Raw genomic sequence first — 27388 nt, 5'->3', positions numbered from 1 at the left:
CCTCCAGCGCCAGGACAGCCTGGGAAGATTCCAGGCGTGAGCGCGGCCCCGGGAAGGGCGGGAGCGCCACCTAGTGGCCCTCGAAGGACAGCGCAGGGCAGCCCTGCCAAGCACCCAGCACGGTCCGAAGTCACAAGCAGAGCCCAGTGACACAGGGGCGCACACACACATGCATACTCACACACTCACGTGCACTCACACGCACGCGCACACGTGCACATTCACACACACCCCCACACGGCCTCGCTGCAGACGTGCACAGGGAGCCAGGAGAAGGTCCTGGAACTCGGCCCGCCACAGCAGCACCCACGCTGCACCCGGCACCTCCCGGGAAGGGGCAGGTCCACTGCACTCCATACATGGCTGCAGCACCACGCCCTGCCCTCCTAACTGTAGGGCCTGGCCCAGGCGTGCCAGGGCGGAGACTGCGAGGGAGCAGCTGCAGGGTCATCCTGGCCAGGCCCCTCTGGGCAGCATGGACAGTGTCCCTTCACCAGGAACGTCTCCACTTGGCTGTCAGGCAGCACGACCTGGGCAGTTCAGGAGGCTCAAGACCACGCTCCTGGCCATGGGGACACCTGGGGCCGCTCACAGCTCAATGGGGGGCACTCTGGGGTGTAAAGCGCAAGCTCTAGGGGCCTGGGAGCTTCGGCTCTGGGGGTGCACATCCCCCACTCCAAAGCTGGTGGGTGACCCCAGGCGGTCCGGAAGATCTCCAGCCGTCATAGCCCGAGCTTTGCGGCCTCATCTGGTGGGGCCCCTGCCATGGCGCCCAGCCACATACCCGGGATCCACCGCCTCCCGAGGGGCTCTCGGTCCGGCCAGCGGCAGGGCCAGCACAGACACTCACCAGGACTTGGGCTCCCCGAAGTGCAGGTAGTTGATGCTGTACAGGTCCATGTCCTCGGTGTGCCAGGCGAAGGTAGTCTTCCACATGCCAAAGTACAGGTAGGGCGTGTTCACGCCCTCAATGATCGTGCCGCACTCACGCTCCACCATGTCCAGGATGGTCCGGAGGCTCCCGATGTTCCACTGGGCCACATCCTGTGGGGCGGCAGCGCAGCGTCGGCAACCGCCCGGCCACCCCCAGAACCTGCGAGCCCCGGGGTGCAGGCTAATTCTCCCCAGAAGCCCAGGGGTCACTGCCCATCCTCCCCCACCCCAGTATCTGAGGCCCCCCCAGGGGCTGGTCACACCCTGTGTGAGATTCTTGCCCAGGCCGAAGTGCAGTGGCAGGATCATAGCTCACTGCAGCCTCAACCTCCCAGGCTCAGGTGATCCTCCAGCCTCAGTCTCCTGAGTACCTGGGACTATAGGCGTGAGAAACCACACCTGGCTAATTTTTACATTTTTTTTTTGTAGAGATGAAGTCTCACTCTGTTGCCCAGGCTGGTCTCAAACTCCTGGGCTCAAGTGTCCCTCCCACTTCGGCCCCTCCAAGTGCTGGGGCTGCAGGCATGAACCACCATACCCGGCCCAGACACCTTTTCTGAGGGGTTCACCGCCAGCCTGGCCCTTGCGGGAAGGGCCCCACCGCACATGCCAGCGTGCACCGGGCAGGCAGCACCTGCCAGATTCCACTGAGCTGCGTGCCTCCTGCTGGGTGGAGGCCTTGTTGTGAAGCCTGCAGTTTGGGAGTGCATAATTAACACGCCTCTAAGTCAATGACACGGAAGGAGAAAAACAGTCACCACGTGGGGCTAACCCAGCGATGGTACCAGAGCCAAGACCCAGTGACAGCCCTTCCACAGCTTCTGACCAAGGAGACGAAGACAGTTTTCAGAACCAGGCAAACAAGGACGGAATCCCCACCCGCCAGGCGCATCTATTCTTAATGCCACAAGCAAACAAACCCCGTCCTGTCCCAAGAGCTCATAAAATACACATTAGTCACTGCAGTCCCCGGAGAGGCTCATGGCCTGCTGAGAGGCCGAGAGGAGCCCAGACACACTCATGAACTTGAGCTCCTCTCACAGCCCGAATCCGCCCCCCCCAGCTGTTCCTGCGCCAGCACGACCGGCCCTCAGACTTGGCAAGACCAGAGGTTCCTTTGCAAGGTGAGCCCTGGCAGGAGCCCAGAAGAGGTGAGGAGGGAGGCAGTGATGAGACCCGAATGGGGAGGACGGAGGCCCCAGGGACAGGGTGAGCTGGGCGCAAATTCATCCTGGGACCAGAGCAAGTCGCTTCTCTGCTCTGGGCTCAGTTTCCCCCGCTGTAAAAGTAGGCTAGTGCATAGGATAGGCGTGGCAAATACATGGCAAGGAAGCCCTGAAGCCTCCTCTGGCGCCTGTGGCAGGTCGGCTTGGGCTGGCACAGCCTGTGTGAGGCTGCAGAGTCCCTCCAGGGTCATCACTACAGGCCAAGTGCAGGCAGTGCAGGCCAGCCAACTCAGAGGCTCTCATGCACTGGACTCTGAGGCTGAACTTTCACTTAAAAACAATCAGGCAGGATCCGTAACAGAAAGACAAGCCCCAGACAGAAAGAAAATACTTGCAAGTCACAACTGATAACCAAAATACACAGCAAACTCTCAAATTCAACCAGAAGAAAACAAACAGCGCGGTTAAAAAACAGAAAAAGATGGCCGGTCACAGTAGCTCCCGCCTGTAATCCCAGCACTTTGGGAGGCCAAGGCGGGTGGATCACCTGAGGTCAGGAGCTTGAGACCAGCCTGGCCAACATGGCAAAACCTCATCTCTACTAAAAATACAAAAATTAGGCTGGGCATGGTGGCTCATGCCTGTAAATCCCAGCACTTTGGGAGGCCAAGGTGGGCAGATCACGAGGTCAGAGATTGAGACCATCCTGGCCAACATGGTGAAACTCCATCTCTACTAAAAATTCAAAACTTAGCTGGGCGTGGTGGCGGGCACTGTAGTTCCAGCCTGGCAACAGAGCAAGACTCCATCTCAAAAAAAAAAAAAAAAAAGAAAATTAGCTGGGTGTGGTGGCGGGTGCCTGTAATGTAATCCCAGCTACTTGGGAAGCTGAGGCAGAGAAATGCTTGAACCCAGGAAGTGGAGGTTGCAGTGAGCCGAGATCACGCCACTGCACTCCAGCCTGGGCGACAGAGCAAGCCTCCATCTCAAAACAACAACAACAACAACAACAAACTGGGCAAAAGACATGAAGAGAGCTCACCAAGGAAACACACAGATGGCAAACAGGCATGCAAAGGGGCCCCGCCGCGAAGGCAGCCATCGGGGGAATGCAGATTGAAATGGCAATGAGACAGCGCAACACGCCTCCCAGAGTGGCCACAACACCGACAACTCCGGAGTTGATGCACAACACCGACAACTCCAGATGAGGGCGGGGAAGCGGGGCCCTGGGAACGTTCATTCGCTGCTGCCGGGAGCACACAGTGGGACAGGTGGGCGGGAGGACAGTTTGGTGGCGTCTTACAAAACTAAACGTCCTCTCACCACGCGGTCCAGCAACTGTACTCCTTGGTATTTACCCAAAGGAGATGAAAACTTCTGCCCACATTGCCCAAACTTGGAAGGGTCCTTCAATAGGTGAATGAGCAGGCACACTGTGGTGCACCCGGACAATGGAGTATTATTCAGCGCTGAAAAGAAATGAGCTCTCAAGCCATGAAAAACGGAACAACCTTGAACACCTACTGTTTGGTCAAAGAGGCCAATGGAAAAAGGCTACCGACTGTAGGATTCCAGCTCACGGCATTCTGGAAAAGGCTGAGCTATGGAGACAGTGAGACATCAGAGGTTGCCTGGGGCACGAGAGAGGGATGGGGGAGAGGGAGGGATGACAAGGTGGAGCTCAGGAGATCATTAGGGTGGTGAGATGACTCCATGTGACACTGTAATCCCAGCTACTCGGGAGGCTGAGGCAGGAGAATCGCTTGAACCCAGGAGACAGAGGTTTCAGTGAGCTGAGTCTGCGCCACTGCCCTGCAGCCTGGGTGACAGAGCAAGACTCTGTCTCAAAGACAAAGAAACAAGCACACAAGAAACGTTCACAGCAGCATTATTCAAAATAGCCAAAAAGAGAACACAGCCCAAATGTCCGTCAGCGGATGAACCGATCAACACCGCGCGGGATAAGGTGGGCACCCCCACTCCAATAAACACCACGTGGGATAAGGTGGGCACCCCCACTCTGATAAACACCACGTGGGATAAGGTGGGCACCCCCACTCCGATAAACACCACGTGGGATAAGGTGGGTACCCCCACTCCGATAAACACAGAGTGGGATAAGGTGGGCACCTCCACTCTGATAAACACCACGTGGGGAAAGGTGGGCACCCCCACTCGGATAAACACAGAGTGGGATAAGGTGGACACCCCACTCTGATAAACACAGCGTGGGATAAGGTGGGCACCCCCACTCCGATAAACACCACGTGGGATAAGGTGGGCACCCCCACTCCGATAAACACCACGTGGGATAAGGTGGGCACCCCCACTCCGATAAACACCACGTGGGATAAGGTGGGCACCTCCACTCCGATAAACACCACGTGGGATAAGGTGGGCACCCCCACTCTGATAAACACTACGAAGGATAAGGCGGATACCCCACTCCAAAAATCCAAAACCCAAAAAGCTCCAAGGTCCCAAATGTTCTGAGTACCGATACGACGCCACAAGTGAAAACTTTCACAGCTGACTTCATGTGACCAGTCACAGTTAAGACACAGTCAAAACTTCGCTTCGTGCACAAAATTATTAAAAACTTTGTATAAAGTTATCTTCAAGCTACGTGTGTAAAGTATACGTGAAGTACAGATGAATTTTGTGTTTAGACTTGAGTCTGTGGAACTGCAGGTCCCGGTGTCGGCGGTGGGGCCGGGTGGGAGGTGGCTGCACTGTGGGTGGATTGCTCATGTCTCCTGAATGGTTTAGCACCAGCCCCGCGGTGCTGTTCTCACGGCAGTGAGTTCTCGCGAAACCTGGCTGTTGAAAAGCCTATGGCACCTCCCCCTCACTCTCTCCTGCTCCTGCCATGTCAGATGGATCAGCTCCTCCTTCACCTTTGCCATGACTCTAAGTTTCCTGAGGCCTCCCCAGCCATGTTTCTTGTAGATCCTGCAAAAACGTGAACCAATTAAACCTTTTCTTTATTCACTACCCAGTCTCAGGCGTTTGTTTCCTTTTTTTTTTTTTTCCTTTTTCTTGTGACGTAGTCTCATTTTTGCCCAGGCTGCGGGGCAGTGGCGCGATCTCGGCTCACCGCAACCTCCACCTCCCGGGTTCAAGCGATTCTCCTGTCTCAGCCTCCCAAGTAGCTGGGATTACAGGCACGCACCACCATGCCGGGCTAAGTTTTGTATTTTTAGTAGAGACAGGTTTTGCCATGTTGGCCAGGCTGGTCTTGAACTCCTGACCTCAAGTGATCCGCCCACCTCAGTCTCCCAAAGTGCTGGGATTCAGGCGTGAGCCACCACACCCAGCCTCAGGTATTTCTTTATAGCAGTGCAAGAACAGACAAATGCAGACTTAGGGCCCATCTCTAAGATATCTCAGGATGTATATGCAAATATTCAAAAAAAAAAAATCCCAAATTCGAAATACTCTGGTCTCATGTTTGCTTCTGGCGGGGCCGGAAGCAAAGCTGGCTTATGCCTGGCTCCATGTCAGGGGCGTCCACCTCAGGTTCTCCAGGGTGGGCTCACTTCCAGCCTGAACAGAATCCTCCATGTGATAAACCGGCGCCCTCGGCTCAGAGAGCAAACCCAGTCCCCTGCGGGCCACAGCGCAAACAAGGTCCACTAAGCAGGGCAGAGCCAAGGCTGGCCATGGCCTCAGGGCAGTCACAGCTTCCTGCTGCTGTTCCACACACACCCGCCACACAGGCCCACTTGCAGGCCCACTTCTGGCGTCCAGCAGGGCCTGGGGGACCTTATGCCTGAGGCTGGGACTCTGGGGATGCCCGCCAGCGGCCCTCATGGAGAGCCCGGGCTGTGTGGACAAGGGGACGCTCCAGCAGACCAGGCTCCGGATGGGAGGTGGGATCCCCTCACCCCAGTGTCTCTGGGCCCTGAGCCCAAGTCAGGACCGGGCTGGAGCCGAATCCAGCAGGTGGCCTGGCGGGCTGAGGACTCGAGGCCCCACAGTGCCAGGAAGACGAGAGGCAGCGACTGGAAAAGTACACGTGTTCGTAACACGCTGCGGGCCGGCTGCTGAGGCCAGAGGCGGGGCCAGGGTGAGCTCAGGGTGGGGGCTGCGGGGTGTGACAGGAGGGGCCCTGCAAAAATCAGAGAAAGCCTGGCTTCCTCTTTCGTCACCACAGGGCGAGGCCCGCAGCCAGAGCCTGGGCGAGGGGGTTAACCTTGCCTGCCTGGAAGCTTCATCTGCCAAGGCAGAGTCCCGTTCAGGGCCCTCCCACCACCACCCACTAGGAAGGTGGTCCCTGTTCTTCCCCGGAGCCTCGTACTTACGTCATCATACAAAGAGCCGCTGATGTCAGCCCCGTAGATCGGGGAGACAAAGGTGAGGTTCTTCCAGTATTTGCGTTCAAGGTCGTCAAAGTCCTGGTGCCGCGGGGTACAGTACCTGGTGAACAAACACCCCAAAACCAGCTCAGGGTGAGGCCTGGGTGCTACGCAGCCCACCCTCAGCCACCTGGAACCCAGGGCACCCATGAAAGAGGCAGGAGGGGCTCTGCTCCGACTGCCCGCTGCCCTGCCTAGGGTACCACACAACCTGCTTCCGGGTGGGACAGTGCACTTCCACGGGCGAGCAGTGGCCCAAACCCACGTACCCCTCCTCAGTTATCAGTTATCCTGGCCCGGGGCACCCACATCAGAACACACGCCAGGGGGAGTGGGCAGGGGACAGAGGCCCTGGGAGGCTCTTGTCATCCCTGTGTGGCAAAGACTGAGCTCAGACGACAGACTAGGGGGCTGGGAAGGCCAGGTGAGCGGGACAGACCAGGCTCTGCTCTGGTGCCAGAGCCACAAGGCACGTGAACCTCAGAGAGCAACAGGGTGCAGGCCACAGAGAGGAGGGCACGGCGACGGGATGGGCCTGCGCAGCACGGAGGCTGCGTGGCTGTGCCTGCTGAACCAGGGAGCTGTACTCGGAACGCCACCAGTACACGCAGGTGCCACGTGTACCTGGGTGTGTGCCCACAGGTGTGCCCACATGGTTGTGCCTGTGTACCTGTGTATGAGCCTGTGCGTGCCTGTGTCCAGTGCACGTGCCTATGTGTACCCATGTGTGCCTGTGGAGAAAGGTGCATGTGCCGTGTGTACCCGTGTGTGCCTGTGTATGGACGTGCATGTGCCCTGTGTACCCATGTGTGTCTACATGTGCCCTCCTGTGTGCCTGTGCATGTGCCCGTGTGGAGCCAGGGAGCCCCCTCTGAGGAGGGGCCACAGGCCCAGGTGTCACAGGAGGATGTGGCGGATGTGCTCCCAGGCCGGAGACCAGGGCACCGCCCGACATGCACTGGGAAGCTGAGATGAGGGCGGTGTGGGTCAGCCCAGGCCGGGAGAGGGTCCAGATCCACCCTGGGAGCTAGGGGTTGCCACAGCCCATGCGGGGCACACAGAGCAGACCGGCCATGCCGTAGGGGCTGTGTGTACCGCACCTTCTCTGCCCCCAGGGTCCCCATGAACAGGTGTGCCCCCGGGGGCGGGGGTCAGGTCTGCCCTGCCCGCCCCGCGTACTTCTCGCTGTTGGCCAGGCGGCGGTACTCGCCCACTGTCATAGCCTTCTTCTGGATGTTGTACTGCGTGAAGAGGCCCGACTGGCCCGTCACCACCTGCTGGATGGGCGCCGGGATCACCACGTCATCGATGTCGTCATACGTCTGCCGCGGCTTCCACTCCTTCGGGGGGATGATCTGCAAGACCAAGATGGGAGTCAGTGGCGCCCTCGGAGCCTCAGGGCAGGGCCAGAGAGCAGACTGTGCCGCCGGCTCCCCAGAGACCAGCGCCCCCCAGATCTGCACCTCCGGACACCCCCCAGGGGCACCAGGAACCCCCCGTTTGCCTTATCAAACTCCCCAGGAGACTCTGCAGCCAATGAGGGCCTCACCTGCTAGGGCAGAGCCATCCTCCAGGCCTGGGAAGCTGGGTACAGCACCCCCCCCAGCACCAGGGCCGACCCTGACACGTGTGCAGGATTAGACTCAGCAAACATAGGTGGGACTGGGCGTGTGTGTGTTTCAGCATCTCGAGGCTCAGAGACTCGTATTTTGAGGCATTTGTTGTTGTTGTTGTTGTTGTTGAGACAGGGTCTTGCTCTGTCACTCAGGCTGGAGTGCAGTGGCACAATCATAGCTCACTGCAGCCTCCAACTCCTGGACTCAAGTGATCCTCCCACCTCAGCCTCCCAAGTAGCAGGGACCACAGACTTGCACCACCATGCCCAGCTAATTTTTTAAAAAAATTTTAATTTTCTCTAGAGATGGAGTCTCATTTTGTTGCACAGGCTGGTCTCGAACTCCTGGCCTCAAGTGATCCTCCTGTCTCAGCCTCCCAAAGTGCTGGGATCATAGACGTGAGCCACTACGCCCTGGCAAGGCATTTTTTAAAACGGGAATCTTCATGCTTGGTCATAAGCGCTGCAGCTCACCATGCCCTCTGGCAGCAGGAAATGAGAACTGCACCCACTGGCCACCAAGAGCCTACCAGGGGCCACATGCACCTGAAGAACAGGGGTTGGAGCCCAGACACTCGCTCCAGTGGCTCCACTTGGCTGAGACCCACTATGGGACAACCCAAGTTCTAGGAGCTAGGAAACACTGGGAAACAGATCCGGCCCCCATGGGCCTCCGCCCCGCCTGGAGTGGGCCAACAGGAAGCGCAGGCTCAGGGAGGGCGACAGCACCACATGGGACAGGGGCCGTGGGGCAGGACAGGAGCTGTGCGGAGCTGGGCACTGTGCAGAGCATGCTGGGGCCCAGCGCACCCATCCCCTGGGTGGAAGGAATGGCAGAGCTCCCATCTGACCGCTGAAGAAACTGAGGCACACAGCGATCCACAACACAGCCCAGGGCACCCTGGGGCGAGCGGGCAGACTATGGCCCAGGACCTCTAGCCTGGCGGCCGCATGCACTTCCACCCCAGAGAGGCCCCGGGCCGCCTCAGACACCGGAACACACGGAGAAGACAGCAGAGGAAGACAAGGACCAGCACCTGTCAGAGGCGGCACTGCAGCCGGAACCCGGTGCCTTCACTAATTTAGAGTTAAACCGAGACGAGGCCAGTCCCAAGGAAAGGACAGCCCAGGTTAGCGCCGGCTCTTTCTGGAGACATCCAGGAGCTGAGAGACCAGGGCTATCCGGAGTACACGCCTCACTCTGGGCTCCTGGCCTTGTCCCCAGCCTCATGTTCCCTCCTCTGGTGGGGGTAAGCCTATGGGCCGACAAGACCAGATTCTAGACTGCTGGTGGGCACCACGGGCCTTCTGGGCGCCAGACACCCTCCTGTGCAGGCCCTCCCAGCCGCTCCGGGGCTGCTACACCCAGTCCTGGGGTGGGCACTGCAGGCCCCACGCCTCCTTCCAGGAGTCGACCAGGCCACCCACTGCACAGGGAGAAGGAACTAACCCACCCGCTTCAGCTCATCTGCCAGGAATCTGGGAAGCTGCCCCTCCGTGCTCCGGGCCACCAAGGGAAAAGCTGTGTGTTGACGCCCGCGTCGCTGGCAGCTTCCAGAACGGCTAAAATCCATTTACTGTCCCCAAGGACCCAGCGATCACATCAGTGAAGAAACTCTTTTGCTTGGCAATGAAAACACTTATCCTCCAGGTGCCTGTTAATGACGGGAAGGTGCTGCCTCCGTGGCCGGCATGCGCAGGTTTCTTTAGCAAAAGCAGTAACAGCAGCAGCAGCCACAGTGAGCAGGTGGCTCTCAACTGAGCGGGGGAGGGGGGTGTCTTGTCCCCCGGGGGACACCTAGCCATGTCTGGGAACGTCTGTGGCTTTCACGACTGGGGGTGCTCCTGGCATGAGGTAGATGGAGGCCAGGGAAGCTGCTCAGCACCCTGCAATGCCCAGGATGGCGCCACCCCAGAGAATGATGCGGCCCCAAGTCCACAGTGCCAAGCAAAGAGAAACACTAATTTAGAGTTAAACCGAGACGAGGCCGGTCCCAAGGAAAGGACAGTCCAGCTTAGCGCCGGCTCTTTCTGGAGACTGTCCATGTCCACTGTGGCCACAGTGCAACAGGCACCTGGGGCACCTGTCCCTGGCACAGCCTGTCCCATCACTGGCAGGGTGCTGGGGCAGCTGCGGGGCTGCCGTTCTCTTAGATTTCAGGGGAGCAGCTGAAGAGTCAGTGAGACACTAAGACATTGAGGAGTGAAAGGCGAGAAACAGAAACAAAAGGGCCTGTGTCCCAGACACGAGATGTTCCTGCAGAGAACTGAGTGGTATGGTCAGAGACTCCACAGGCCAGTGCTGCTCTGAATCACACAGGCACTGTCCGCCTCTCCAGGAAGCCCCAGTCTGCTTCTGCAGGAGGGTTCCATGAAAGTGGCCCGGCTCCAAATCCACGCCAAAGCCGCTGGCCGAGGGGAAGCCGTGGATTCGCCTCTTCAGTGCTATTAGAGGAAACTCGCCCATTATCCTAGTCTGCTAAATGAACAAAAACACTTCGCTCCCGATTCCTCTGCTCTCGAATGAGCGCCTCGGGCTACTTTGCTCATCTGTCCCCTCCACGGCGGGCACTGTGTAGTAAAGACATCTGGGAGCCACGCAGGAGGCTCCAAACACCCCCACGGCGTCTGCGCCGCACACGCGGAGCCACACTCTAGGTGACACAGCCCAGGCAGGTGCTGACAGGCGGCGTGAACGAGGGCCACTTCCAGCTGGGCTCAAACCCGAAGGATCCGGGAAAATCCCGCAGGGCGGAAGAGGACAGAAGTGACATCCCACAATCTGTCGAGACGCGAATCCAGAAGGAGTGCTCCAGGCGGGGAGGGTTGAAAAGGAGGCACTGAAAGCCGCTCGGGACATTCCTGCTGCCACACTCGGGTCTTCCAGGCCTCAGGCGGCCCCTGAAAGTGCCTCACACGGGGCTCCTGAGGGGCCAGATTCAGCTGAGGCCAGGAAGGCAACCGGCCACATGCCAACAGTGAGAGGCAGATGCCGGGCGGGCTGTACAGCTGAGGGCAGCCAGGGCCCCCCCTGCTGGCACCCGCCTGGGAGGCAGCTGGTGGGAGTGGAGAAGCACCGGAAGCTCCCACCCCTCCCAACAGGACCCCCGACGGGGCCTTCCAGGGCCCCTCTCACCTCAGTGCTTCCCAAGTGGCCGGGGACACCCCATGTGGAGGCCCCAGCAACTCCAGTGGAAGGCTCCCTGCACCCAGGGCACCGCCAGCTCCAGGGCCCTCTCAGGGCTGTGCCCGCAGCTCCCGCCCCCACCCAGCTCCATCGGGCCTGCGGATCTCTGCTGTGGGCAGGGGGGATGTATAACCAAACACAGTTTTGATGGAACCAGGAAACCCCCAGCTCCCCCCCCACACACACACACATACATGCACGCACACACACGGTGGTCAAGGCAGGCAGACCAGGGTGAGGGGGGACCCCAACACCCCCACAGCTTGCTCAGAACCAGCAGGGCACTGTGCTCCTTCTCCAAAGAGGCTGGCTGCCCCAAGCCAAGGGCCCCCCATTTGGAAGACGCAGAGCTGCCCAGGGCCAGAACAGATGCTTCCCCAAGCCCATCTGTCCCCACAGAGCTGCAGAAGGGGGTGTGCGTGCGCCACATGCGGGTGCCAACGTGACTCTGCAGCTGCCAAGCTCTCTGGGCTGTGTGAGAGCTGCCTCCCCACCTCAGTCTCCTGTGCGCACACACACACACACAGTCACACAGACACGCGCACACACGGCCCCTCCATAGCATGGGACCCGGACAGCCCCCTACTGCCCAGCCACCTCCACGGGTTTGAGAAAGGATTCTCCGCACTGGTGCAAGGAAAAGCAGCATGGGAGCTGCCGCTGGAGAGGCGTGGGAAGGAACACGCAGAACGCAAGGCAGGGAAACCACACTCCCCACACTGGCCTAAGACGCTGGTGCCGAGAATCTCGGAGGGAACTGGCCTGGGAGGGTGCAGAAACCTGAAGCAGCAACATGAGGGCTCAAAGAGGCGGCAGCCAAGGAGGCAGAGAGAGAGGGAGGGACAAAGCGGAGGTGCCAGCCCGGGGGAGGACAGGCCACCCAGGAACCCAGGCTGCACCCAAGGCCGCCACGTGGAGGGCAGAGAGAGCCGGAAACACCGGGGCACGGAGCCCGGTGGGAGATGAGGGGTGAGGAAGAAGTGATGGAGCGGGCATTTAAAGGTGCCTCGGAAGAGCGCAGGGCAGTCTGAGATGCTGATTCCCCTCAACTTCCTGACATCAGGATGCCTTGGATCCCAAGCCAGAAAGGGCTGCTGCATCCTGGGAAATGTGGAAGTAGGTCAAGGGCAGGAGACAGAGGCAGATGTGATGCCAGGATAAAGGGAGGCCACGCCTGTCCCACCTGCCCTACGGGCACCAGGGAGAGGAGAAAGAGGAGGACCTGGGCCTTTCCTGGGATAGCAGCCTGTGGCCTAGAGGGCCAGAGAAGACAGTCTGAGATCAGACAGGAGGACCAAAGCCTTTTAAAGACAGAACTGAAGCCGGGATGGCAACAGCCCTCACCGTTCTAACCCGGACACAGATGTGCTGTCATTCCCACATTGTCATGGTGTGTTACAGGCAAAAATCCAGCTTGGTGGTGCACACCTGTGGTCCCAGCTACTTGGGAAGCTGAGGCTGGAGGATTGCTTGAGCCCAGGAGGTCAAGGCTGCAGTGAGCCGTGATCGCACCACTGCACCCCAGCACCCCAGCCTGGGCGACAGAGCCAGACCCCATCTCAAAACAGAAAAAACATCCATCTTGGAGGGGAAGAAAAGACGGTGCGAGACTGCTTCCCTCACTCTACAGCTCAGAGACGAAGAAATAACAATGCGAGTCTGATACCGAAGGATCACTAGGAGAGAGACAAGGCTAATGACAAAATCCACCAAAACCAGGGAGTGGAGGGAGAGGCAGGGCGGAGGAGGCCCGGAGAGGCAGGAGGCCTCAGCGCTCAGCAAACTGTGGCCCTCGGGCCGAATCAGCCCCTTCCTGCTTCTGTATAGCCTTTGAGTTAAGAAGACTTTGTTTTCATTTTTAAGTGGTTGGGGGAAAAGAAAAAAGAAGATGATTTCAGGACAGGTGAAAACAATATGCGTTTGCCCTCCAGCATCCAGGAATAATGTTGTACTGGCACAGGGCGGTGCACTTTCATTCACGCAGTGTCTGGTTGCTCTTTCTGGCTCACAGGGCCTAGGTGTTCACTCTCTGGCCGTGTGTAGAGACTGCCCGCCGACCCTGGTTCACTGAGGAAGAACAGCGATAGTCAAACAGCAGGCAACTGGAAGAACCCAAAACGCAAAGATGATTCATCTTCCAAACTGAGGGGTGAGCACTGCTCCAACAGGCTCACATCCGAACACAGAGACTCACGGACCACGGCAGCCACCTTCAGAGCTGTGAAACGTGCAGCACGAACTTTGAAGTTTGTTTTGTTTTGTGAGACAGAATCTTCCTCTGTCGTCCGGGCTGGAGTGCAGTGGCGCAACCTCAGCTCACTGCAGCCTCAACCTCCCTGGCTCGAATGATCCTCCCACCTCAGCCTCCCGAGTAGCTGGGACCACAGACGTGTACCAACACCACGCCAGGCTCATTTTTGTATTTTTAGTGGAGATGGGATCTCACTGTGTTGGCCAGGTTGGTCTTGAACTCCTGGCCTCAAGCCATCCTCCCGCCTCAGCCTCCCAAAATGCTGGGATTACAGGCCTGAGCCATCACGCCCAGCCGAGCAGCATGGTACTGTACATACTCAGCACGTGGGGCTCGGGGGTCTGCTGTGTGTATTCACATACACGCACACACACTCACACGTGCACAATATGCCAGGAGAGAGAGACAGAGAAGAACCAATAACGGTGTTGCTTCCAGGGAGAGGGTGGGGGACTGGGCCGGGACAGGGAGGAGGCTCCTGGTCACTATCTACCTGCGCTGTCGCCCTGTTTGAGTTTTCCTGACCCAGCCACTCTGTCATCTCAAAAAGATTGTTTTTGGTTTGGTCTGATTTGGTTTTTGAGACAGGGTCTTGCTCTGCTGCCTGGACAGGAGCACAGTAGCACGATCATAGCTCATTGCAGCCTCTAATTCCTGGGCTCATGCAATCCTCCTGCCTCACCCTCCCAAATAGCTGGGACCACAGGCATGCACCACCATACCCAGCTTAAAAAAAAATGGTTTTACTAGGAAAGTAAGGTCTTCCTGGGCACTGAACACCCTGGAAGGCTTCCTAGACTCCTGACATCCCTCAGTGATACGTCAGCTCACAGCCAGAACAACCTGGTGCCCCACTGGCCCTGGGCTTCACTGCAGTGTGGCTGTGTGTCCTCACCACCCCCTGCCAGCTCCCTGGAGCCAGGGCCTGCACCGGCCACTTCTCAACTCCAGTGCCTAGAATGGTGCCTGGCACATTGTTGGAACTCCACAAACAGGCGCTGGTAAACGAGCTGGGAGTGGCCCCGAAACACATTCCACATGCACAGGCCTCGCCTGGGGGGCCGGATGAGCTGGGACCCAGGATGTCCGCAGGCCCACGGCGCAGGCTGATGGAGGGCCGCGCTGGAGCCAGGATGTCACCCACCTTGGCCAGGCCCGCCCGGTGGGCTCCCTGCGACTCTATGTAGGCCACGTATTTGTTGAAGTCTTTAAATTCTTCCATGGTTGGGCGAAACGTCATGATTTTACAGCTGGGGTTCTGGGCGCCGTGGTCCTCAGACCCCATGGCTGCAGCTGTGCGGGAAGCACACCTGTGGAGGAAGACGAGAGAGGGTGAACCAGCGGTGTCGCCAAGCCCAGCCCTTGGAGCCCGTCCTCCCTCAGAACGGAGCGTGCTAAAAATACCGTGGCCACTAGGAGGACAAAGGCGGCTGGGACCTCGCGGCTGAGCGAGGGCAGGAGACAAAACCACGAGCGGCCTCGTCACTCTGCTGAGCATAAAAGGCACGAGGGCTGCAGCTAACGAGAAGCAGAGGCGTCCTAGTTTCTAAGGCCGAGGCGACACTGGGAGCCAGTGCGCTAATTTTAAGCAGGGCCTCGGAGAGAAAGGCTTACGTATCAGGGACGCCACAGGTGTGTCAGCGTCCGCTGCACATCAGTCTCTCTGCTCTGAGCCAGATCCGCACGAGAGACCGCGGCACCTGCGGGTTTTTGAAGGCGAGGGAGGCCATGGGTGAGGGTCACACGCTCAAGGGCAGGGGGACCCACCCCTCGGAGCAGGCCTGTGGGTCACGGGGGGCTGGCTGGCTGCTGCCAGCAGAACTCAGGCCCCAGCAGGAACCTTGACCCAGGAGAGCAGCAGGCCCGCCCAGGACGGCTCATTTCCTGCCATCATAGCTGCCCAGAGTCACGCGGGTCATAAACCAGCCCACCAGCCCTGTACAGAACGGGGGATCGCAGCTGAGTCTCCAGGCCAAGCGATTCACTGACAGTACCCGCCTGGAAACGTTGCAGTCAGACCGTCCTCTCCACGGAGGCTGCAGGCAGGAGCGGCTCCCTCCTGCCCCAGGTGTTGCAGGGTGGGAACTGGTAGCCCACCCTGATTAGGAAGGGACTTCGATCACAGACTCTAGGGAAGGGTCCTCCTTGGCAGGTTCAAGTCTCCAAAGGCAGAAAGACGACAGAATCCCTCTAGGATTCGGAAATAAGGACCCAAGTCCACACAAACGAAAAAACTTAAAATCCACCTCCCCACCCTGTGGCCCCCAAAGTGATCCAGAGCGTGAAGGAAGCAAGGCAGGCAGCCGCCCAGGCAGTCCCGGGAGCGGGGTGCCCAGCCACCAAGGCGCAGCCACCCGCTCCTGAAGGTGCTCCCCACTGCAGGCACCAGAGGGCAGCATGCACCCAGGAATCCGAGCAGGACGGCAGGGAGGCTCCAGCTAGGCTTGCACCGGCGTCCAGAACCCTCCATCCTGACAAAAGCAAAGCCGAGGTGGCCCCCTGGCCTCCCCCTACTGCCTTGGGTCCACCCCATACCCCGCCTGCAGCACACAGGACTGATACCCAGCGCTGAGCCCCAGCCCTGATGTCACACCCCCGGCTGGGCTGCTGCTGAGAGACCCCCACTGGGTTTGACAAAACCCCACAGCTCCAAGCCCACATGGGCTGAGGCCCTGCCCGCCACCCTTGCTCTGTGCAGAGTCCTCGCGACTTCTCCCATGGGGCAGCCGCAAAGCCAGTGTCTGCACAGGACGCCCCGAGTACACCGTGGACGGCACGTGACCACGTGCAGCCTAGGAATGTAGACTAGACGGTCACAGTGTGTGGAAAGGCAGGGCACCTGTCACAGTCACCAGAGCTGCCTGTGCCCAGAGACCAGCCTCTGACTGCGCGGGGCCTCCCAGGCCACCACACTATCCCAGCGGGCCCCTCACCCACAGCCAGGGCCCAGTACCTAAATCCTCACCTGCGACCCCACCAGCCCCACAGGCCCCATGATCCCCCCAACGCTGCACCTGCCCTCCCGCTCTCACCCAGATGTGGCCATGTAGTGTTCACCCAGGGCCTGCGCACTGTCCCCAGGGAGCCACCAGCTCAGAGGGACCACTGTGGGACCCTCAGTGCTGGCCTGAGCTGGGCCAGTGGCCACGATGGGGAGCTGCCAAGGCACCTGTCAGGGCAGTCCTCTGGGAGGACTGGGTGGCAGAACGCAGTCACCTCAGGCCTCCCACTGGTCCCCAGCCCTCAGAGGCCAGGCAAAAGGCCTGAGGCCATCCCTGGATCTGCCACAAACAGTGCCCAGATGCGGTGGTGGCTGCAGTGGTCCCCACATCAGCACTTACCGGGTCCCTGGCCCTGCTCTGTGCATCATAGGTGATGACATGGTCGACTGAGCTTACTGAGGAGGCACAGAGGCCCACGAGGGGCGGTTATGGGCCTAGGCCACACGGCACACAGCTGGGCCGTATGCTATGCCAGGGCGCTGCCATGACCGCGTGAGTCTCCCCCTGCGCTTTGGCAGCTGGTGGAGGCGCTGGGACCCACGTGCACCCAGCAGCCCCCGTCCCTGGCTGCCTCTCTGCAGGCCGGCGCACACATGGCCTCTTCCTGCCTCCCTGTAACCCACTGCAAGGGCCATCGGCTCCCAGGAAGCCCTCAAGTAAGAGTCCTGTGAGGGGCTGGCCCACCCCCCTCTGCAGGCTCTGACCTCCAGGTCATCAAAGCCCACCTGCCCCACAGGACTGGCCACAGGGTGGCCTATGCAGTATGGGGCCTGCCACACTCATGTCCCCCAGACCAGCTGGGCCCAGGAAGGACAGGGCCTGGCGCAGGACTGGACGGCCCAAGGGATGCCTCAAACTCGTGCTGTGTATGACAGGAAAGCGCTAGGCATGGTGGCGCACACCTGTGGTCCCAGCTACACGGGAGGTAGAGGCAGGAGGATCACTCTAGCCTGGGAGATCGAGGCTTCAGTGAGCTGTGATTGCGCCACTGCACTCCAGCCCGGGTGACAGAGATCCTGTCTCAAAAAATAGATAAATAAATAAATAATAAAAAAGGGGGCTCCCCACACCTCTTGGGGTTGTGGGGGCTCATCTGGAAAGCGCGTGGCCACAGCTGCCAGCAGCACACCCTGCAGTGTCAGGTGACAAAAGCCCATGGCAGGTTACGCATCAAAACCCACGTTGGGGAGACCCAGACAGCCCTGCCATCTGGAAGGTGTAGCCGTGACACCGGGAGCCGCTCTCAGCACAGGTGCTCAGGCACTTCACCCACCACCGCCCCCTAGGGGCAACTTGGTGCACTTTTTAAAAAACTATTGTTTTTTGAGACAGCGTCTGGCTCTGTCGCCCAGGCTGGAGTGCAGTGGCACGGTCACGGTTCACTGCAGCCTCAACATCCTGGGCTCAAGCCATCCTCTCGCCTCAGCCCCCCAACTACCTGGGACCACAGGTGTGCGCCACCACACCTGGCTAATTTTCGTACTTTTTGTAGAGACAGGGTCTTGCCATATTGCCCCGGCTGCTAATAAACGCCTGGCCTGAAATGATCCTCCCGCCTTGGCCTCCCAAAGTGTTGGCATTACAGGGATGAGCCATCACACCCAGCCATTTGTGCCTTTTGAAATGACATTGCTTAGGAGGTAAATCATAAAGAGGAAAACTAAAATGGTCCACAATCCCCACGCGCCATAACCTTGATGCACGTGCAACACAGCTAAAGAGGGAAGAGGGAATTTACTGAAATGCAGCCCTGTGACTGACCTTCCAGGTCACCAGGAATGTGGCAGAGGACACAGGATGACTTGGGGGCATCAGACACCCTGGAAGAGCCAGAGGAGCTGCACGGCAACAGGGACATGCTCACAACGGTGCCACGCCAAGGAATGGGGCTCTCAACTCACAGGCAAAGACAAACAGCCCAATAAAAATGGGCCAAGGCTGGGGAGCACGGTGGCTCATGCCTGTAATCCCAGCACTTTGGGAGGCCAAGGCAGGAAGATCACTTGAGGCCAGGAGTTTGACACCAGCATAAGCAACATAGTGAGACTCCGTTTCTATAAAAAATACAAAAATTAGCCAGGTGTGGTGGTCTGCACCTGTACTCCCAGCTACTTGGGAGGGTGAGGCAGGAGAATCGCTTGAGTTGGGGAGGCAGAGGCTGCAGTGAGCCAAGATCGCACCACTGCACTCCAGCCTTCCAGCCTGGGCAACAGGAGCGAAACCCTGTCTAAAAAACAAGCAAAAAACAGGCCAGGGACTTGGGTAGACAGCTCTCCAAAGTAGACAAATGGCCAACAAGCACACGAAAAGGTGCCCAGCAGCACTCAGCACCAGGGAAATGCAAATCAGAACCACAATGAGCCACCACCTCACACCCACCAGGATGCCAGAATCAGAACGACAGACGGTGACACTGTGGGTGGGGATGTGGAGAAATTGGGGCCCTTGAACACAGGCTGGCAGGACGGTGATGTGGGGCAGCTGCTCTGCAAGACAGCTTGGCAGTTCCTGGAAATGTCACACATAAATCGCACTTGACCCAGCAATTCCACTCCTGGGTATCTGCCCAAGAGAAATGAAAACATCCGTCCACACAGAAACGTGTACACCACGTCCCCAGCAGCACAATTCCCAACAGCCAAAGGTGGAAATGACCCAGGTGTCCACCAACGGAAGAATGAATCAACACAACACGGCCCATCCATGCGGTGGAACACGGCACTGCCATGAAAAGCAACGAGGCTCTGACACAGGCGCCACATGGATGAACCCTGAGGACATCACAGTGAGAGAAGCCAGACACAAAAGGCCGTGTGTTACAGCCCAGGCTACAGGGCTTCTCTGTGGGGGACGCAAATGTTCTCCACTGACCGTGGCCAGTGCAGTGGCTCGCACCTGTAATCCCGGAACTCTGGGGGGCTGAGGCGGGAGGGGTGCTCTAGCCCAGGAGTGCAAGACCAGCCTAGGCAACATAAGGAGACCCCATCTCTACTAAAAATTAAAATAAAAAATTAGACAGGCATGGTGGTGTGTGCCTCCGTGCCTGCCAACTACTCAAAAAGCTGAGGCAGGAGGATCACTTGAGGCCAGGATTTCGAGGCTGCAGTGAGCTATGACTGCACCCCTGCACTCCAGCCTCTGGGCAACAGAGCAAGACCCTGTCTCTAAAAAGTAAATGAATAAAAATAAAATCAAATTGTGATGATAGTTGCACAAGTTTTTGAATAGACTGAAAACTGTGGAACTGGACACTTTAAATGGGTGAACAAATGAGTATGCAAATTATATCTAATAAAGCTCTTAGCAAAAAAATTAACAAGAAGGCCTGGCGCAGTGGCTCACGCCTGTAATCCCAGCACTTTGCAAGGCCAAGGTGGGCAGATTGCCTGAGGTCAGGAGTTCGTGACCAGACTGGCCAACATCATGAACCCCACCTCTACTTAAAAATATGAAAATTAGCCGGGTGTGGTGGTGGGCGCCTGTAATCCCAGCTACTCTGGAGGCTGAGGCAAGAGAATTGCTTGAACCTGGGAGGCAGAGGTTGCAGTGAGCCAAGATTGTGCCATTGCACTCCAGCCTGGGTAACGAGAAACTCCGTCTCAAAAAAAAAAAAAAAATCGAAAAGAGAGAGAAGAAAGCGAGGGAGGAAGGATGATGGAAAGAAGAAAGAATAATGCTCTCCTGAAATCGCAAAACGAGAGAGGAAACTGGCACTCTTCTCAGCTGAGAGAGGCCAAGGAGACATCCCCAGCCACGCAAACGGCAGCTTCATCCCAGACCTTTTGTCTTGGGGACAGGCGGGGAGGCGTGGGAAACAGCCGGGTGTGAGCTGACACTATGGAGTGGTGGTGGGTTTCACAGTCACAGGGAGACACATCCTTCTTGTGATTTGGGGTGAACGCCACAGTGCCTGCTGTGCATGCTTAGCAGCCATGGCACAAACACACACACGTAGAAACAGACGCAGGGCAACCATGCCGGCTTCTGCCTCTGCCGGCCTCTGCCTGGTGGCACCCCTGCACCTGCCGCTGCTCATAGTGCTGCTGCCAGGCTCACCCTTCCTAGGAGACCCCTTTCTCTGTCTCCTGCTCACGGGACTCTGGGCCTCGGGGTGCCGTGAAGGCCTCAGCTGGGCCGTGGCGTGACCTGGCTGGAGCCAGGCCAACATAGTTCCCAACAACTGGGACCCTCGGGCCCTGTTCCCACCGCCCTGCCCCATCCTTGTATTAGATTCTAGACAATAGCTAATGCTGCAGAAAGGGGGCGGCAGTCGGCTCCTATGGGGACACCAGGGCAGGAGTAGGGAGGGATTTTATTCTCAACTATTGTTGGAATTTCTCTCGGTACCACGCCAGCAAGTTTTTACAAAAGCAGTAAAGCTCATGATACACGCACTTGACCCAGTCAAAACCACAAATTTCAAAACCACAAAACTGCCTTGTGCCCACTCTGTGCTGCCCCCAGCCTACCCCACCCTGACCCAGCCCATGGGCAGCTCTGAGCCAACTTGCCAGCCTCAGGAACCCAGGGCCCCAGAATCCTCCTCCGCTGAGCAAATGTGCAGGCCCCACCACGTGCCAGGCAGAGTTTCAGTTCTGGGACGAAACGGGGCCCAATCTGGAGACTACTAATTAACAGCGTCACAGAGGGGCGAGCAAGAGCTTCAAAGACAAATGAAGGCCAGACACAGCAGCACACACCTGTGGTCCCAGTGCTCTGGGAGGCTGAAGTGGGACAATCGATTGAGCTCAGGAGTTTGAGGCCGCAGTGAGCTGTGATCACATCACTACACTCCAGCCTAGGCAACGGAGCCATATCATCTCAAAAAAATTTTAAGGCCGGGCATGGTGGCTCACGCCTGTAATCCCAGCACTTTGGAAGGCCGCATACATAGGGTCCACAGATTCTACAGCTGCTCCTGGCTGGGGCACCGGAGAGGAAGCTGGGAGACCAGGGCAAACTCCTGGGCTTAGCGATCCTCTCACCTCGGCCTCCCAAAGTGCTGGGATTATAGGCATGAGCCACCACGCCCTGTCCCTGGGTTTCTTCTTTATTCGGGGTCAAGACATGGCCAACATGGTGAAACTCCATCTCTACTAAAAATACAAACATTAGCTGGGTGTGGTGGCAGGTGCCTGTAATCCCAGCTACTTGGGAGACTGAGGCAGGACAACTGCTTGAACCCAGGAGGCGGAGGTTGCATTGAGCCGAGATAGTGCCATTGCACTCCAGCCTGGGCGAGGAGTGAAACTCTGTCTCAAAAAAAATAAATAAGTAAAATAAAATAAATAAATAAATTTAAAAAAAAAAGAAAAAGACAAATGAAGTTGGTTTGGGACCAGAGAGGTCTGGGTGGCAGCAGGGCTGTGTCTGGAAGTGATTGTCAAACACGCAGGGGTGCAAGTTCTGGGAGGTCCAGGGCAGGAGGAAAGTCTAGGCAGAGGGAAGGACCCAGAGATGCCAGGGAAGAGCTAAGGCCCCAGAGGCCGGATGGCAGGGAGTGCAGAGGAGGTGGCAGGATCAAGGCTAGAAGAGGGTGGGCCCTGGGGGCTGGGCTGGAAGGAGCCTGCCCTCCTGTGTGGTTGGAGGGGAAGCCGACGGGTGGTTCAGAGCAAGGAGACACGATCCAACTGAAATTTCTAGAAAGCTCTCTCCGGCTGTGGGAAGTGGATGGCAGGCAGGGCTGGCTTCCAGGGCATGCAACCCCCCCCCCCAGGTACCCCAGGCCCCACTCAGTTAAATACACAGTTTAAGGGCCGGCTGGCCCCATCTGAAGATTCTTCACGGTTTTAGCACAGGAACCCTGTGGGTTCATTTTACATAGGGTCCGCAGATTCTACAGCTGCTCCTGGCTGGGGCACCGGAGACAAAGCTGGGAGACCAGGACAAACTCCTGGGCTTAGCGATCCTCTCATCTCGGCCTCCCAAAGTGCTGGGATTATAGGCGTGAGCCGCCACACCCCACCCCTAGGTTCCTTCTTTATTCGGGGCTCAAGACAGGCTTGGGTACCCTGGCCCCCAGCTTACCATGAAAGCTGCTTAACCCAACCCAGCTCTCAAAATCTCTAACAAAAAAAGGGTCCCTTTCTCCCCTCTAGTCATTTTGAGGCCCAAGAGCAGCCTTTTGAGTAAACTACACACCACCGAATGACATGCTTCAAATGGGTGACTTGTATGGTTCACAAATTGTATCTCAATGAAGCCTTTTTTGTTTTTGTTTTTGAGACGGAGTCTCGCTCTTGTCAGCCAGGCTGAAGTGCAGTGGCGTGATCTCAGCTCACAGCAACCTCCGTTTCCCGGGTTCAAGCAATTCTCCTGCTTGAGCCTCCTGAGTAGCTGGGATTACAGGCACTCACCACCACGTCCAGCTAATTTTTGTATTTTTAGTAGAGACAAGGTTTCACCATGTTGGTCAGGCTGGTCTCCAACTCCTGACCTAATGATCCGCCCACCTCGGCCTCCCAAAGTGCTGGAATTACAGGCATGAGCTACTGCGCCTGGCCTTAAAGCCTTTTTCTTTTTAGGGCAGCTGTTTGTTCCAGGGACCCTGCACACCACCGGCCAGGCCTGGCTCCTCAGCCCTCCCGCTGTGACCATGACATGGGACCAGCAGCTGCATCTTATGGGCGGCCCCACCCCGGCTGTCCTGGACAGCTCCTCTGCAACCTGGGAGAGGAACAAGTGAGAGGGGACACTTCCGGCCGGGCTGAGCAGGGCCGCACACTCCAGCCTGGGCTGCTGTCCTGATCGCTGACACACCAGGCCCAAGGACACCCTCCCGGGCTGCCACCCTCACCCTTCAGTCTTCAGATGCAGGGGCTTGGCAGGGGGCTTCAGGTGGGGACAGTCTGGCTGACCCCATCAGGCCTTCACCCCACCTGCACTGGCACTGCTGGGGCTGGGCCGGCATCCTGTCCACATGCCCCCAGGCCCCACAACTGCCCATGTCCCCAAGATCTGAGGACTCTCCTTGACCCAGAGTCCACTCTGGGATGGAAGTACTTGAAGGCGGGGCAGGACGCAGGGGTGTGGGCTCAAGGGCCACCCAAGAAACAGCCAGGCGATGGCTCTCAGTGGCCACACGCAGAAACTGATGACAAAGAATCAGTTTAAAAATAAGAAGGCCAGGGGCGGGGGCTCACGCCTGTGACCCCAGCACTGTGGGAGGCCAAGGTGGGTGATCACTTGCTGCTAGGAGTTCAGGACGAGCCTGAACATAGCGAGACCCCATCTCTACAAAAAATTTAAAAATCAGCCAGGCGTGGTTGTGCACGCCCAGCTACTTGGAGGCTGAGGCAGGAGGATTCCTTGAGCACAGGAGATCGAGGCTGCAGTGAGCCCAGATCGCACCACCGTACTCCAGCCGGGGACAGAGTGAGACCCTGTCTCAAAAAAAAAAAAAAAAAAATCAAAAAGACAGTGCATGGTTTTTGAAAAGTATCAGGCCCTCCTCTGTGGGTAGGAAGTGTGGGGGCTCCCTCGGGCCCTCGTCCTCTTGTCCCACCTCCTGCTCCCACTGGTCCCTGTCCCAGGAGGGCTGGGCATCAGGCAAAGCCCTACGCTGTCCCAGTGAGTCTCAGCTGGTCCCTGTCCTGGGAGGGCTGGCCATCAAGTGAAGCCCCATGCTGCCCCAGTGAGTCCCAGCCGGCCTCCAGCCCCTGTGCTGCCATCTCGCTGGTTCCTGCTGCCAAAGCACGGTTCCCAGCAGGCACCGAGGACAAAGGAGCCCTGAGCCAGAAGGCCCAGGAGGAACCCGCGATGCAGCCAGGCTCCCAAATGAAACCTGGCCACAGAGGCGGCACGAGAACGCCCCTCGGCCCCAGCCCTGGGCATGTGGCCTGGCACCGCATCACCACGTCCCACGAGCAGCTCCAAATGCCTCCCCTGGCAAGACCGGGATTCACTTGTCTCTGGTCTGATCTACATAAAGGGCCCTCAGGCAGGAAAGAGAAAACCTTGGCACCAGAACGTTCTCTGCTTCGTCCTACTCTAGAGAGCATCAGTGAGTGCCAGGTTCCCTCAGCTCAAGGCCCTTCCTCCACCCCCGCAGCCACAGCACAGCCTCTTCCAGCCTCTCTCTGACTCTCACCCTCCTGCCTCCTCTCATGAGGACCCGGTGAGGACATCGGGCTCCTCAGATCACCCAGGGTCATCTCCCAGCTCAGGGTCCTTCGCTCAGTCCCACCTGCAAAAAATCCCTTTCATCATTTAAGATAATATATTCATGGGTTCCAGGGATTAAGATGTGGACATCTATAGGGACCATCATTCAGTCCACCACGACTGCCATGTGGAAAATGTACCACGCAAAGAAATAAGCATACCTTGTACCCATAAAAACAACAAATTAAAACTTAAAAAAAAAAGCACCAACCCCCACATCCCTCCAAGCCCTCCCACCTGGAGACCACTTCTGCCCAGCACACCTCGGGTAAACTGAGCACCTCTGCCTGCGCTCACTCAGACAGGAGCATAGTTTCCAGAAAATCAGACAAGGGAGTGAGCTCTCCCAACCCAGCTCCCCTGCAACACCAACAGACAGAGGCGGCACTCCAAGAGGTGGAGCAGGAACAGCCGCACGTGGTCTAGAGCTAACTCCCGGGACCATCTGTGGGGGTGGCCAGTGGCCTGAGTGAGGCAGGTGGACGTGGGCTCCAGTTGCTGGCACCCCCAATGTCCTCAGTTGCCTCCTCCTGAAGCCTGGGCTCTGACAGGTGGGATTTCCAGGTCATGAGGTTTGCAGCTCATTACTTCTTCAGACACTCAGGCCTAAGTGTGGTGAGACAAGCAGACAGACCAACCTCAAGATGAAGCCACGAGATGGGAGCCACACCTCAGCACGGCGGCCCTCGGGCGGAGGTCCTGTGCCCTGTGCCCTGCATACCCAAGAGAGGTGGTGTGAGGAAGGACAGGCACAAGACCCAGAGCACCTGGGGCCAGGCCTGGCCCTACCACTGATCCCCAGGAGACAAGGGACCAGGGCCGCACGCTCAGAGGGAACATAAGACTATCAGCACCTGGCCACAGGGTCCGCCTGTGCTGAATGAATGAGCCACAAACAAAACCCTCAGAAGGAACGTGGCCCAAGTCACCACCTCCGGGCCACTCGACTCTGTCCATAAAACCAGCAGTTTGATCCAAGCTCAATGCTCAGTCCTTCTACTCAAGGACCCCCAAACTGCAGAGGAGAAAACAAATGGACGATCACACATCGCCCCTGCTTGGGGGCCTACGGAAAGCAGACAGAGGCAAACGAAAAATGTGTGCCAAGTCTCTTAAATTAAAAATCTGGCCGGGTGCGGTGGCTCACGCCTGTAATCCCAACACTTTGGGAGGACGAGGCAGGCAGATCACGAGGTCAACAGATCAAGACCATCCTGGCCAACACCGTGAAACCCTGTCTCTACTAAAAAAAATACAAAAATTAGCTGGGCATGGTGGCGCGCTCCTGTAATCCCAGCTACTTGGGAGGCTGAGGCAGGAGAATCGCTTGAACCCGGGGCAGAGGTTGCAGTGGGCCAAGATCACGCCACTGCACTTCAGTCTGGCAACAGAGCGAGACTGTCTCAAAAAAAAAAAAAAAAAAAAAAACCTGTGCCAGGACTGCACTCTATCTACTCTTTTCCTTCAGTGTTTGTTTTTGATTTTATTTTTTGAAACAGGGTCTTGCTGTATCGCCCAGGCTGGAGTGCAGTGGCACAATCACAGCTCACTGCAGCCTGGAACTCCTGGGCTCAAGCCATCCTCCCGCCCCACAGGTGCACGCCACCACACCCAGGTACTTTGTGTATTTGTTTTGTAGAGACCAGGTCTCACCATGCTGTCCAGGCTGGTCTTGAACTTCTGGGCTCAAGCAATCAAGGCCACCCGCCTTGGCCTCCCAAAGTGCTGGAGTTACAGGCATGAGCTGCCATGCCCAGCCTAGCATTTGTTTTAATTAAAAGAAAAAACAAAAGATGCCCTCCTGGTCATGACACTCCCCAAAACCACACATGATGTCAGAGTGGCCCCACCCCAAGAGCTGGAGGACACAGGGCCGCCCGAAGCCCGCAGCCAGACACTCTTTCGCCCAGGTGGAGTGCAGTGGTGCGATCTCGGCTCACTGCAACCTCTGCCCCCAGGTTCAAGCAATTCTCCTGCCTCAGCCCCCCGAGTAGCTGGGATTATAGGCACACGCCACCACGTCCAGCTAATTTTTGTATTTTTAGTTGAGATGGGGTTTCACCATGTTAACCAGGCTGGTCTTGAACTCTTGACCTCAGGTGATCTGCCTGCCTCGGCCTCCCAAAGTGCTGGGATGACAGGCGTGAGCCACTGCACCCGGCCAGTCAGGGATGTTTTCTATCAGCCCCCAGCCGACACCTATCCGTGTGCACAGACAGAAAGCAAAGCGTTCAAGGTGTGCTTTTTTACAGGGCAGGAAAAGTTACGAAGCCTGAACAAGGAAACCTGGCATTCTATTTAGGAGGAAGAAACCATTACTATTCAATACTCAAATAAGCCAACAGCCGAGGCATGGGAAGCAGGCAGGAGGAGAGGCCGACTCGCAGCTGCGGTGGGACCCCCTTCCCCCGGCGCCCGCCGCCCGGCTTCCTCTGGGCACCAAGCGACGGCTCCAGGGTCAAAATGGAGAAAGTGAGCAACTATTCTGAGAGACTTTTCCAAGACCAGAGGCAGCGCTCCCGCACGGCTGGTGGCAACGTTGAAGGGTGCAGCCGCCGTGGAGACAGGCAGGCGATTCCTGAGAATGCACCCTTGGACCCGTGATTCCACACCCAGGTGTCGGCCCAAGGGAAATGAAAACGCATGTCCACAGCAGCACCTGCACACCAACACCCACACCAACACCTGCACACCAACACCCACACCAACA

At 57.8% G+C, this 27388-nt stretch overlaps 1 protein-coding gene across 9 annotated transcripts in view; it reads right to left on the bottom strand.

Moving 5' to 3' along the window:
- The window catches only part of KDM4B (lysine demethylase 4B), a 184540-nt gene that overhangs the window by 105866 nt on the left and 51286 nt on the right, over positions 1-27388 (bottom strand). For all 9 annotated transcript variants that reach the window (XM_054462795.2, XM_054462796.2, XM_063657995.1 and 6 more), the window contains exons 3-6: positions 14658-14823; positions 7640-7815; positions 6407-6521; positions 851-1044 (exon numbers count right to left, since the gene is read on the bottom strand). In XM_054462795.2, the coding sequence (XP_054318770.1) occupies positions 851-1044; positions 6407-6521; positions 7640-7815; positions 14658-14798 (626 nt within the window). In that variant the 5' untranslated portion in view covers positions 14799-14823. The remainder of the gene's footprint in view (positions 1-850; positions 1045-6406; positions 6522-7639; positions 7816-14657; positions 14824-27388) is intronic.

The sequence above is a fragment of the Pongo pygmaeus genome, chromosome 20 (genome assembly GCF_028885625.2).
Source record: "Pongo pygmaeus isolate AG05252 chromosome 20, NHGRI_mPonPyg2-v2.0_pri, whole genome shotgun sequence".
Taxonomy (NCBI): Eukaryota; Metazoa; Chordata; class Mammalia; order Primates; family Hominidae; genus Pongo; species Pongo pygmaeus.
This window is presented reverse-complemented; position numbering and strand designations above follow the sequence as displayed.